The 15491-nt window shown below is 23.4% G+C and overlaps 1 protein-coding gene across 1 annotated transcript; it reads right to left on the bottom strand.

Annotated features, from left to right (window-relative positions):
- Nucleotides 1–10959: 10959 nt before the first annotated feature.
- Nucleotides 10960–12779, bottom strand: BO88DRAFT_420095 (esterase/lipase family protein; the record flags this gene model as incomplete). The annotated part of the gene is made up of 4 exons (XM_025708427.1): nucleotides 10960–11895; nucleotides 11941–12367; nucleotides 12420–12600; nucleotides 12665–12779. The coding sequence occupies 4 exons, from the start codon at nucleotides 12777–12779 to the stop codon at nucleotides 10960–10962; spliced, it is 1659 nt and encodes a 552-aa protein (XP_025557494.1).
- Between the last annotated feature and the right edge of the window lie 2712 nt (nucleotides 12780–15491).

Raw genomic sequence — 15491 nt, 5'->3', positions numbered from 1 at the left:
ATTAACCAGACAGCAGGTATAAATTTTTCCATTAATCTATCCTACCCTGGCTGTTAACCACTCTATTTATTATTATTATACTTAGAGTGGCAAACGGCCAGGTCAGGTCAGGTTAATGGCAAGGTTTATACCTGCTGTCAGGTTAATAATCAGGTTAAGAGAAATCTTATATCTGGCTATAATTAAATTTAAAAATAAAATAATTAACTGTTTTAATTATTCTTGGTACTAAGTCCTACCTGTTATATTATTTTAAATTTTAATATAGATAAGATATACTCAGATTAATCTTTATTTATCTTATCTATTTATATCTTTATTAATAAATATATCAAGATAGATATTTTCATTATAAAAAATTAATTAAAAGAAGAAAAGATACTTTCTTTATTATATATTAAATTAATTAATTTAAAATTATCTTTAGTATTAATAAAAATAAAGTTTTTTATATAATATAATCTTATAATAGAAAATATTAATAGAGATATATATTTACCGCTTTATTTTAATTATATATATTTTATAAAATTAATATATTATATTAATAATTTATATACGCCTTTAAATACAGCTTTATATAGTTTCCAAAGTTTATTATAATTTAATTATACTTTTTTATAAATCTCAAGAACTTCTAAGTTTTTGTTTTAAATTAATAAAACTTTAATTATTAGTCTTATTTCTTATAAGAGAGTGACTACTATTTAAATAGTAATAAATATAAAAAAATTAGATTTATTTTAATCTAATTATTTATAAATTTATAGTTTCTTATAAAATCCTATCAAGAAATTACTCATATATTATATAGTATTCTAATTCTTAAGTTAATTATCTATATATTATTTCTGATAAATAGTACTTAGCAGCTGCCGGCTATAATAATATTAAATTATATAATATTAAATCTACTAATTCTAATCTAGTCATAACTTTTAATGGCTATATAAATAACATCACTAGTATTATATTTCAGTGTAAGGGAAAGTAGATAGTCACTAATTTAAAAAATAATATAATTAAAGTCTAGAATATCTATATAAACAGCTCACAGTATAATTATATATATAAAACTCTAGTTAATAATATTATAATCTATTTTAACCAGTTTAAGCTTATTAATAATAATTATACTAATATTATCTAGATTTAGAATCTAGATAAAAGTATCTGCACTCAGTAACTAATTTCTGAGAATAATATTATTATTTATAATATTAATATTATAAATAATAAATCCCTGCTCTGTACTGGAAATAAAAAAATAAAAAAGATAATTACTTATTATTTATTTTTATTATTAACTTTAAGTGACTGGTTTACAGGATAATATCTATATCTGGTATATAATTCAAGATATTGAGATAATATATATTATTCTAATATATATTTATTAAATATATAAGAATTATTTTATTTATATTTTTTTTTTTAAATATTAAGTACCTTGTAACATGCTCTATAGATTATATAGTTAAAATATAGAATCTTAATCTTGATTATCTACTAGCTAAGATTACTGCTGCTAATATTATTAAGACTAAGACCAGAGTTATATCTTTATTTAAATTAAATAATAGCTTTTTTTTCAAAATTTATTTAATAAGTAAACTATATATCTCTAAATAAGACTAATTTTAAAGTTAATTTATTTAATTTTTTCTAAGTAATAATTTTTATAAATAATAAATTCTAGTAGTTTTTTTTTATATAACTAGACAGATCTTTAATAGACTCTGTAATAAAAATATTTATATAAATTATTATTAATAGATCTAGATTACGCTTTCCTACTGATTTAAATAAAAGAAGAAGTAGGAGTGACTTATAAAAGATTTATATAATTAATATATAAATATAAATCTATATTTTATTTATTATTATCTATTAAAATATATATTAGAAGAAGAGATTTATATTAATCTAATATATTATTATTTATTAATAATCTTCTTATTCTGGGTTTTTTTTAGAATTTTCTTTAGAATTTTAATTAAGATTTTATTTATAATCTTCTTCTTAATTAGGCCTTTCTTTTTAAATATAAATAAAGTATACTTAGATTTTTTTTTTTTTAAAATTAAATTACACTTCTTTTAACTTTACTATAATTATATTTAATAAAATCTGTAAGTTATTAATATCTTCTTCTATTTTTTTATTAATTTTTTTAAGATAGAGGAGTCTTCTGTCTTGAAGAATTTATTTATTTATTTTAATATAATCTTATTTAAAATCAAGAAGAGATATAAGTAAAAAAGATATATTTATTATTATATTTAGTAATATTTTTTATATTACCCGGTTGTTCAAAGAGATCTGAAAGAAATCAGATATATAATAATTATATATTTAAATAATATATATTTATTTAATATAATTAACTCAGTTAATAGCCTGCTTAATAATCGCACGGGCAAGAGCTATATTAAATAGATAAATATTATAATAATATCACTGGAGATTAAGTCCTGCGGAATTTATAAAGTATAATATAATAAAAATTATATAATAATCTTAATAAATATTAAATGTATTAACTATCTTATTACATTTTTTTATAGTCCATATTTAAATAAAGTATTATATTATTAAAACTAGTAGTTTTTAATATTATATAAATATATATTTTTTTATCTAAAAAGAAAGTCTAAATAAGCATCTTTTTCCTGTATAAAAATACTTAGTCATGTAGAATCTATATTATTAAACATATTTTTAGAGAGTTCTTGAGTATTCTAATAAATTAATAAATAATAATTTAAAAATAATCTATATTCTGATCCCCTGCTGTTCTTGGAGACTTTATAAATTTATAATAAAAAATTTTAATATTATCTTCTTTAATTATAACCTGCTTATTTTTAAGTATCTTGAGAAATATCAAAATCAAGATTTTTTTTATTATATTAATATATTTTTTAATATCTTTAACCATGATGAGAGACTCTAGTATAATAAAATTAAGTTATAATATTTCTAAGATTAATTAATATAGATTTTATATTATTTATCTAAATCTTAAGATACTCGGATCATAATTATCCAGTATTAAAACTTTTCTATTTTTATTTTAATAAATAATATATATATTCTTTTTTTTTTAATAAATAGGACTTCGAAAATCTTCTTAATAATAGATAAAATATTATATCTAATAATTTAATCTAAATTAATTAATATTACCGAGGCCATACTTCTTTCAATTATCAGGTATTTAAGTAAATATCTTATTTAAATAATACTAGTTTAGTTATTAATTACCTGCGGGAGAATATATTTGTAGAAAAAGTTTAATAATAATAAATATTTATTTTAAAAAATAAGTATCTTGGGACTCTAGTTTAATAAAATTATTTTATTAAATAATAGTAATCAGAAGTAGTCCAAGAAGTCTATATTATAAATATTAAAAAATAATATAGCAGTTATGAGAAGATTAAAAATATCATATAATTAATAAATTATAAGTAATATACTTGAGTTTATATTATATAAATAATAGACTTTATTAATTATAACCAAGTTAAAATACTTGCTTAGCTTAAAGAAATAGTTAGACAAGATATAATTAATAATCTTATATTTATTTAAATATTTTTTTTTATATTATTAAAAGATTATTAACAGGCCATGTCTTACTTCTAAAGTCTAATATATAGTTAATATAATAGTATAATAACTATTAAAATTAGATTGAAAAATTTTATTATCTTTTATTAAATATTTTTTAATAAACACAGAGCTCTCTTTCTGTATATAATTATTATTAAAATATATTAATATTTTTAATTTATTAGTTATATTCCCAACTCGGTCACCTATTATTTAATTAGATGGGGGGGAACAATAACTAAGATTAATTTAATATTAATTTTTAAATTATTTTATATTTACTAGTATTTATAACAGATTACCTGTTAAATATTAATTAAATTTATTTAATATAAGATTCTTCTAGAAAGTTAATTTACTATTAAAATAAATTTAATAGTCTTAATAGTTTTTCTTAGATTTATTATATCTGCTAGGATGGCACTGTAAGTCTTATTATTAAATTAAATATACTATAATTTTTATATAACAGAGGCCTGCCAGAATTTAAAATATAAATTCTAAACTATATCAGATATATAAGATTATTCTAAGTTTTTAATATTAATTATTATTAATTTCTTCTTAGTACAGTTGACCTGGAAGTCTTCATTATCTATTTATTTCTATTATTACTATAGGCAAGTTATACTTTCAGAAATAAGTTCTATAAGTATTTTAATAATTAATATTATAATTACAGAAATCTTGTAGTTTTTAAGAGACTAATAAATATTCTTTTTAAAAATAATATTATTAATATTTTTAATAAACCAGGCGTCCTTCTCTTTTACTTTTTTATTATTATTTTTATTATTTAAGTAGACTTGTGCTGTCTTCTTTTTTTTTTATATAAGATATAGAACTATATTAATATATATAATCTTCTAATATATTTTAGAAAATTTATATTAATTAGATTTCAGCTCAAGCTCAATCTTTTATTTTAATATTAATATATTATTTATCTAGAATATATTAGTATTAGTTTTATTATAAGAGATACTAGAGCCTGCTGCCTTTTTTAAATCTTATAAAATATTATTTATATTTTTATTATTCAGTTAATTTATTATCTCTTTAAATTTTTTATTAAGATATTTTTTTATAATCTTATTCTTTTTAGTAGTAAGGAACTTTAATATTTTTTTTTTTTAAGATACTTAGAATAATAGATTTCTTTTACTAGATTATCTTAGTACTTTTCAGCTGTTAATATTAAGAAGGATTTTATATTAATTTTTTATAATTAATATTTATAAAAATATAATTTATTTTTAGTAATTCTAAAAATAGCAGTTCCTTCCATGGAGTTATTAATCTAGTTAAAAGAATATATTTTAATAAGAATTTTTTTTAAAGCTTATACAGCCTGGTCTATATTTTTAATTAAAATATTTCAGTTATAGAATATTTTATTATTAGATTTCATATTCTTATTCTTTATTTATTATATAAAACAGGTAAGGTAATTATCTATTTACTAATTTAACTTATTTTTTTTAAAAAATTAGAAATATTTTTTTTATTTTTTTATTTTATTAATCTATATTAGCTCCTGAACTTAGCTGAGCCCGATTCTATACTAGTCCTGGAATATTTTTAGATATAAGTATAACTCCCAAAGTTTTTTCCAGAAAAATATAACTAATTCTGATTATAACTATAATTTCCATTTATTTGTAGTATCTAGATTTAATATATATTAGAGATTTTTTTAATCTTTTTCTAGATTAAATTTAATAAATTTATTATTATAACCTCCTTTTAAATCAATATCTAGTTAAAGATTAATTAAGAAGTTTTAAAAATACTTTATAAAGCTAGGAATTCTATCTTTTTAAAAGTTTTTAATTTAATCTATTATTATAGAAATATAGAAATAATTTACCTAAGACAGGAACTACCACGGGAACAGAATATAATATAAATAAAATAAATAAATTAATAAAAAAAGAAATAAAAAAAGATAAAAAGAAGAAAAATAAAAAAGAAAAAAAAAGAAAAAAAAAAGTTAAATAAAAAAAAATATAATAAAATAATAAAAAGAAAATAAGAAATAAATAAAAAAAATAAATAAGAATTTATAAAATAAAGTCTAGATAAAATAAAAATAAATAATAAATTAATAAATAAGATCTAGATAAGATCTAGATAAGTTAGAAATAAATATTATTTTATCAGGTAAGATCTAGATAATAGAGACTTAAATAAATATATAGTAATAATCTATATAAATATCATATATAATATAATATAACTAAACTAACTTATAATTATAATATAATATTAATTATATAGTTAATATATCTCTGCTTAATAATAAATAATTACATGAGCTTTATTATAATATTTTATAAAATTTTTATTTACCTACTCTCTTTTTATATTATATATAATTAGGCTCAGTACTATAAATTAATTATATTTATTTAATTTATTTTTAAAGAATTTTATTAAACCCTCTACCTCTGCTTCTCAGATAATAAGAGAATATAATAATTTATATATTAAGATAAATTCTTTAATTAATCCTGCTGGTCTCTCTAATCTTGATATTAAGTATATTATAAAGAATTATAAAATTATTCTATATCTAATCTCTCAGGAAAAGATTTTTATTTTTTATAAATAATAATAGATAATCTTTTTTAATAAGACTTATTTACAGGCCTTAAATTATTATTTTATTTCAGTCAGAAAAAGATAGCAGCAGTATAAATAAGCTTTTAAAAAAATATATTATTTTTAAATAAAATTTCTTATGTTTACTGTATCTAATACTTGTATATATTACAGTATCCAGGAGTTGATAACTCTAGAACTAATTTTATAAATTACTATTTTTATAAAGACTGCAAGAAATAGAAATCCTTAGTTTTTTCTAGATAAATAATTAGATAAATACTTACTGCAGAATTATTATAGATATATTAATACTAATTATTTTTTTATTATTATTTATTTTAAAATATCATTCTTATTTAAGCTGCTAGGCCCCTACAGGCTATAATAAACAGAATTTCTATAATTAAATTTTATATTTTATTATTATCTGCTGTCTTTTCTTTTAAATTACTAAATATATTTAATTTTAATAAATAATTAATCTTATTTTTTTTATATCTTCCTGAAAGTCTAGTATACCTAATCAGACACAGGTCACAGAACATCTATTAAAATTATTAGATTAAATATATATTCAATTTTTATCAAGATTTCCGGAGACAGGACAAATATTGATTATTATTAATTATTAAATTAATCTAGATTAGAAAGTATTTCTTATTTTAACTAGATATTTTTTAATAGAAAATCTAGATTATTATAAAATATTATTAGAGTTCTAACCAGTGTTAAAGACTTATACTAGTAAGAATTTAGTTAAAATAATTATAGAAATCTTATAAAAATATTAACTAACCTGCCGGCTATTAGATGTGACTACTAATAATATCAGTAATAATAATATTATATTTAGTGTTATTATATTTAATCTCTAAAATTAATTTAATAATTATTCCTGATTTTATAAGGCTCTAGTGGATCTTGATCTTATAATTATAATTTAAAACTAATATTATATTTTATATTTTATTTATATTATTCAGCTTTCTGTCAATGTCTTTCTTTGGAAACTCTGAATTAAGGCTATAAATGAAGCTGTTAACTATATATAAAAAAATAATAATAAATAATTTAAAATCTTTTCTAGTATTTTCCAGATAATTAAGAAAATATATACTGGAGTCTTCTAAAAAATCTAAATAAAAGATTTCTAGATATTTTTTATAAAAATTTTATATAGAAACTTCCTGTACTATATCACAGAAGACTTTTACAGAAGGTATCTAAGAAATTAATTAAATTAAATTATTTTATAATAATTAAATATTTAGTTATAAATCTGAAAAATTATATAGTTTATAAATACCAGTCCTTAATACTAGGAGAAATTCCGGCTTATTTAATTATTAAAATTCTAATCAGTATACTATTTTTTCCTTGACTACAAAATCCAATGGAACTTAATTTATTTAATAATTTACTATACTTTTAAATTACACCAGTATATTAAGAGCTTTATCTAATACTAAAAACAGAATAATATTAATTATCTTTTTTTTATTTTAATAAAATAAAAATATTTAAAATATTTTTTTAAATTTTTATATCTATTCTTTCTTTTTATTTTATATTTGTTAGAGAACAGGGGCCCTACAGTTTATAAGATTTATAATATTTATAATAATTTATTTAATTATCTTGATCAGTCTATTAATTAATTAATATAAAAGCAGGTATCCTGGAAGCAGGAAATTCTTCAAGATTTAAAAAAAGTATATAAAAAATTTTAAAAGTATTATAGCTATATTTACAGATCTGAAGACTATATTTATATAATTATAACTATTCTTAATCCCATGTTAAAACTCAAAAAATTCAAGAAAGATACCTGATTAAATAATAATATTAATTAATATTAACAGTATTAAGCTGTCTTTGAAAAAGTATTTAATTACTATTACTAGTAGAATTCTGTTATTAATATATTATTTATAGTCTTTAATATACTTTTAAACTTAGATAAGATCTTTTATAATATCTTAAAATACTAGAAATTCTTATATTTTAATAAGATTTTTGAGGAACTCAAGGCCTATCTTAATATTAAAAATATATTAAAAATAATCTTCTAGAGACTGAATATATTAAAATATATTAAAATTCTTACAGAAATTACAGGATATACTAATATTCTTATTTATTAAAAATTATATTATAATTAATTTTTTATTCTTTATTATATAGCTAGGGACTTCCTAACAGTTATAACTAATAATATTAATATTAAATATTTATTTAATAGTTCTCAGGATATCTGTTATTACTACTAAAGTTATCTACTTCTAAAAACTATTAAAGCACTTATACTCTAGATATATACTAATTATTTTATTATAAATAAGAAGTATCAGAATATATTTAATAATTTTAATCCTGATATTATATTTATAATTAATAATGAAGAGGATGAGGAGCCAATAATAATATTATATATTAATAATTATAAAAATATAAATAATCTTGATAATAATCTAGAAAATAAATTATTAAAAAATTTATTTTTATCTCAGATTACTAATATTATATATACTTAAATATAAATAAATACTTGAATTGTAAGATCTCTCTGCGATCATGACTACAGACCTGGATAATATAAAAAATAGAATAAATAATAATTATTTTAAGATTATTAGTATTCTAATTTAAATATATAATTATTATTTATTACCTGGAGTTTTTTATAAAAGCTTAATACAGAACCTACTTAATTATCTATATTAGTATTTACTAGCTAATAATATAAACTGAGTATTAATAGATAATATAAAATTATTTAAAATACTATATTTTAAAATATATTACTAATAGTAAAATACTACTGTAAAGAATCTGTAAAAATTATTAATTAATTTATAATTATTAATTTATCTGCTATACCTGACCTTCTTAATCTGAGATTAAGAATGATTAATAACTATCTCTTAATTTTAATCTGATTTTAACTATACAGTTAAAGTGAACTTTATACCTTAACCTGACCGCCGGTTAACAGTCAGGTTACGGTTAAGGTATAACAGTCAGGTATAGCTACTCTCATTATACTTAATATGTTTCTCTCTGCAGGTAAGGCTGTCTGATATATTTAAAAAATATAACATTTATACAAATATTATTATAAAACTAACAGCGCAGTTAACTAAGTTAAAAAATTTTTATTTATTATCTTATCTATATTCTTAAGACTTGTGAGTGTAAGGATCTGATATATTAATATTATTTTTTATAGTACTAGTCCCTATTGCTAAGTATTATGATAAAAAATTATTATTAATTTTTATAAAAAAATTTTTTTTAATCATCAAGTAACAGTTTAGTTAGAAATATTAGCTTTTATCTCGAGGGCCATCTATCTGTTCAATATCTATTTATTATCTAATACTGTTCTTACCCCGCTTCTGGTCTGCCCCACTTTAATATATTACAAAAAAAAAAATCCTAAGGCCAGTCTTCAATCTAGAGAGGGAGAAAGAGATCAACTGGCATCTAGATACTGTCCAGCAATTAATTCTTCAACTAAACAGATGGTTTTTAGCTGGCAAGGCTCCATAGGTACTTAGCTTTTCATCAATAACTGTTAGTATAAAGGGCAGCTTTCGGTCCTCAGATATATATATTCACTGCGTTCGGTCACCCCTACCGGCATGCAAGGCTGGATTTCCATTGGTCGCATCCGATTCAGTGGAGTTAGTGCAACAACTTATTTCCATTACAGAATAGAGCAAATTTCGTCCCTTAAAGCCAACCTTATTATTTACTATTCGCCTAAAATTGATAGGTATCTAACAGTATTTTCATATTAGAATTTAATATAATTTTTACAATACCAGCTATACTGCAGTACAATATATATATTTTTTATATAGATCAGTCGCCTAGTTGGGTGGCAGGCATTTATATGCTAGTTAGTTCAATTCCTGTAATAACTAATAACTAAGAATCCCATTCTGCTACGAGTCATGATTAAAATAGACATTCATTACAAATATCTCTATCTTCCTGATATTATTATCTTCTGATATAATAAAGATTTTAAAGGCATTCTATTCCTTCTTGTCCTAGAAAAGGTAAAGAGAGCAGAATAGATAGTATATATAATAAACAGAGTACATATATGATACCATACAGAATAGCTGGATTATAAGCTGTTATCCCAATCTTTCTTGTCCCTCTCTCCTCTTTCAACTACTTGATATCTAATTCATGGTTCCTAATTGCTAGCGTGTGTTAGGGAAGAAGGAATATCTTCTTCTAGGCGTTAGCGACTTGGCAAGAGTGCCCTGGCTGCGTTATACTCGATGATTCGATAATAGATAAATATATAATTAAATGAACGAATAAATCAATAAATAAGTGAGTAAAGAAATGAGTAAGTAAATATATTTACATAGATAACAAATATTTTAGTATCATCTGTGCGGCTAGAGGGCAGAGCTTGTACTGTACATCCCTATTCATAGCTTCAGCATTCTCACGGCCTCTGATTGTTCATGAGAGAATATTTCTTCGCTGTCGCGAAGAATATGCTAGAACAAAACGTAGATCTTGTACTTTATTTTCTTTTTCTTTTTACCCTTTTTGGGGGATAAAACGGTTCACCCCTAAAACATCAACAAGCTGCGTCCTTCACTGTGGAAGGTGTGAAACAATAATCCCGAGTATCCTATACATATTCTCTGTATAAGTTTTCTATTCAACTCATCAGCTCTACGTTGTTATACCCATTTTCGATTATTAAAGAAGCCTTACTGTGCTTTCTTCAATAAAAATGCCAATTTGATCAGCATGGTCCATACCAGTCGTGGTACCACAGTGCCAATACTTTCCTCTGGCCGCTCTTATTTCCTCTAACCTGTGGGGAAATTGGCTTGCATCTGCGATAAGTTCTGTATCGCTATTATCACGTTGATCATCATCTCGATTGAGTGGGCCTTTCATAGAAGCTGTATTAACAACGCCATCATTGATCTTCCAGTCGTGTGTATCATCCCCCAGAATGTTAACTTGGCATTCAGTTAAATTGTAGCAGCCCATAGCATATGCAGTTGGGAGCATAGGTGGGAAGACACTCGGTACTGGTTGATAATCCGGTGGCCCAGGAACTGTGACTTTGTAGCCGGCTTCCTCAATAAAAGGATTGATAATATAGTTCGTAGCCCAGCACATAACCTCGCGGAACGGAGTTGCTATAGACTCAGCAGACCACGCGGCTAAGGTAACGGCATTATCCGTTAATCGAGCGATACCATTGACAATTGGTATTGGTTTGGTAACTTCGCGAATACGCAACGGGTAATACTTTAGCGAATTCAATGTCCATTTTGGCCAGCCTTTTGGAAATGGTTTCACACAGCTGAAGGATAGACTGAAGTAGTATATATTGTTCAATGTAGGAATAGTTGAATTGTTCAAATCTCTGACCCCAGCAATCGTATTATCATAGAGTCCATTGTGGTTTTGATGAAGCCATCGGTACACCGGAGCGTTATTTGCGGGAGATTCCAGTCTCGCTCGCATTTCAGGGAAAGATTCCCTTCCTACCGCAGTTGTGAGTCTGTTGATTCCCCAATGATCAAGCTGCAGATCATAGAATCTGTTTTCGGGATCATTGAAGGAGAGTATTGCGAACAGGCGGCCAATTAGCTTAGTCTTTTCGTCAGGAGTCGCCGCCTATTCGCATTAGAACAATTCAAACAATATAGAAATGTGACATACTTTAAAATAATCCTGAATAGCATCAATGATTGTTGAGCCCCTGTGCGGCGTGCCGATAGTCGACACTGAAATCGTCCAATTACTGCGTCCAGACTCATTAAAGTAAGTCGCGTGCGCTGGGGAATCAAATTCAGGTCGAGTGGCATCTGTCAAGTTTCGCGAGCCACGTTCCATAAGGTGGAGCAAATAGCGAACCGTATTCCCTCCTTGCGAATGGCAAATGAAGTGAACTGGTTTATCTTTGCTCCAGACCCAGTCCGCCCATTCCTCTTTGTCATCTTTTGTGAATATAATCGGGAGTTTTCGATTCTTCGTATGCTGTTCATATTCATAAATTCTGGGAAATATGTCGCCGTAGTCCACTTCGATCCCCTGATAATTATTATGGTTATTGAATGTACCTTTTTTAAGGTCATACCAGAGGAATCTGCTCCGTTTCAGTAACACCCATGTTAAATGCTTTTATTTCCAGCACATACCTTTTAGATGTAAGTTGAGCATAAAGTTCACAGGCACGTTCCCAATTAGAAGATAAGGGCGCTATTGGAGTTACAATCACTGTTTTACCGTCTTCCGCGAGTTTCTGGGGAATGTTTTCAATTCCTCCCCAGTAATTGACGGCACCAAAAAGAGGTGTTCCCCATCCCGAGAATCCCGGAACTTGCAAAGTTAGGGCATGGTATTTTAGGTTTTTTTTTGGTTTTCGGGGGGTGGGGGGTATTACCCATCACAATAGGAACCTTTTGAGCATTTTCAGTATTAGAATCATGACTGTTGGTCAATCTCTTCGCCAGAATTTTTAGATTGTCAAGTCCTTCTGAACTCTGTTCTGAACCCATCTTGGAAGGTCTGGCTACTGCTGTAACGAACTCTTGCTTTCCTGTGTCAGAAGGTCGTTCCAACTCTGAACCAGAATTGCGGCATATACGGGTATAAATAGTTGAGAAAGACAGCCACTTTACTAAGCTAATGTAGACTTTATTCACATGTCAAATCTGTTCACGCGTGAAGCGCTCTCCGCATCTCCGAGGGGAGTTGTGGCGCAGATCAGCAGAGGCGGGCGTCCAACAACAGGTCAAGTAACGAAGAAAGTTCAATGAAAAGACAATAACTTAAAAACATGCTTAATATAGAAAGATCATCTAATTACCCAAAATTACTGCGTCAGTTTGCGGCGAATGTAACGTAATTATGATACTAAGCAAAAATTCATAGGATATACACTATTAGAAATATAGTAGTTAACCAGATGGTATGTCCAGCTCGTTTTCAAAGCAGCAATGGGTTCTGGTCATTCTTTGGGATGGGAACTCTAATACGCGTAAGGATTGAAGGGCCTTAGTAGACTGAAACTTTAATTAGCCTTTGAGACTGGCCAGCGTATGGGCCAGAACATGATAGTGGATTAATCATACGCCAACTGCTCGTAAAAGTCCTTCATTATGACATAATGGTACGAAAGCAGCGTCTTAAGAAAAATGAAAGAAATTGTTATGGGACAAGTCCTTACTAGGGGACTCGGCTACCCAGCATCATAGCCGCGCGTTGATTAATTAATATACACAAAACCTCGGATGCCTTAAGATCCTGTTTAAATATCAGCGATTCTTTTTTATCTAATAGATAATAATTTTCAGAATTAAGGAATAATTTTTAATATTAAAATTAATTTTTCTAGATAATCCACAGAACAGAGTCTAACCATTGTCAAACCCTAGGATCACTTCCCTGCTCCTGTTAGCTTAGCTCCACTGGTATACATACCGTTGAACTGGGTCAAGGAGGTATCAGGCTGATAATTATTTAAAAACAGCTAGTCTTAGATAAAAGAAGAGAAGTAAGACTAAATAATATAATATAATTATTTATAAGTAAGTATAGATAAGTATTTCTATAGCTAATCTTTTAAATATATAATTACTTGAAAATAATATTATTAAGCATGAAGAACAGAACTAAATTAAATATATAAAAAAATATTCTTATATATTTTATTTTTTATATACTATACCATATATTATCCTGTATACTATAGATTATATACTATATATCTAATTATATATTATTCTATATATTATAATCACGTGATGCGTGGCTGTTCTGGATATTATTTATTTAAACTAAGATTCTACTTAATAAAAGTTACTAATTATCTGGATATTATTATTACTAGTACTTTTTACCTGATAAATCTATTTTATTAATAATTTAATTTATTTAAAATTTATAATATTATTCTTTTTTCTTCAAAATTTCTTATTCTCTAAGAAATATAAAAATATATATTTTCTTATATAAATTAATTGAATCCTTCAGTCTCTTTTCCTCAGGATAAATTAATATACTAAAATATAATAAATATACTGATAATAAGTATTTAATTAATAAAATTAAAAGTTTTAATTATTCTGTAAATATTTTCTGTAACTTTTATTCTATTTAAAATAAGATTTATATTATAAGTTTATCTGCTTAAAGCAAGAAATATTCAGCCTGTACTTTATATAATTATAAATATAAAAAATAATTTTATAACAACCAAGAGTGGGATAAATTTAAATAAAATAAGTATACAATTACAGCTAATCTCAAGGCAGTCTAAAAACAGTTTATATAATATTTCTAAAACTAAATTAAGTAATAGTAAAGATTATCTGTTTATAAAAATATTAATAATTTATAAAGAATTATAGTAGTCGGATGCTGGATTATAATTCTAAGATACTAGAATAATTAGATAATAAAAATCTTCTAAGTACTAAGGATCTCTGAGAACTGAAGTATTTAATTATTAAATATAATATTACTTAATTTATTACTATATCAGATAATCTTAGTCTGACTTAGTTAATTAATTTTTTTTCTAAATAAATTTTAATCTATCTACTAGTAATAGTGCTCCACAAGTCAGTGACAGCCTGTTAAATTCTTAATAAACTTTTATATATTTTCCGAGATATTATACCTTTTTCATTCTTTTATATAATATAATTTTCTATTAATTTTTTTATAATCCAGAATTCTTTTAACTTTGTATTCTTATTTTATATTATTATTAATTTCTATATTTTCTGTGATTCTAGCGTTCTTTGGTGCTGGTTCTAATAACAAGATATAAAATACTAGATAAATTTATTTATTAACTTTAATAATTCTAATTTATAATTAACTAGTCATATCTTTTTTTTAATAATAGATAATTCTAGTTTATAGTAGTTAAGTTTCTGGCTTAATCATTTTATTTTAATATTTTAATAGAAAAAGAATACTTTTTTCTTTTTACATTAAATTTTATTTTATAAATTCATGAATTTAATATCTTAAGATAGCTGAATATATATATTTCCTGTAAATATAATAATATTCTAATTATATTAGTAACTGGTTATCTTTTTAATAATATTTCTAGGAATCTTAAATGATAACTATAATTAATATAGAATAATGAGACTCCAATTATCAAATAATTAGTATTATTATATAAAAATTATATAATAAATAACAGATCTGTTTAATCAGTTTATTAATAATTAATATAATATTTTAAATAT

The sequence above is a fragment of the Aspergillus vadensis genome, assembly GCF_003184925.1.
Source record: "Aspergillus vadensis CBS 113365 unplaced genomic scaffold BO88scaffold_37, whole genome shotgun sequence".
In the NCBI taxonomy this organism is placed as follows: domain Eukaryota; kingdom Fungi; phylum Ascomycota; class Eurotiomycetes; order Eurotiales; family Aspergillaceae; genus Aspergillus; species Aspergillus vadensis.
The sequence above is the reverse complement of the archived record's forward strand: the minus strand, read 5'-3'. Positions and strand labels throughout refer to the sequence as shown.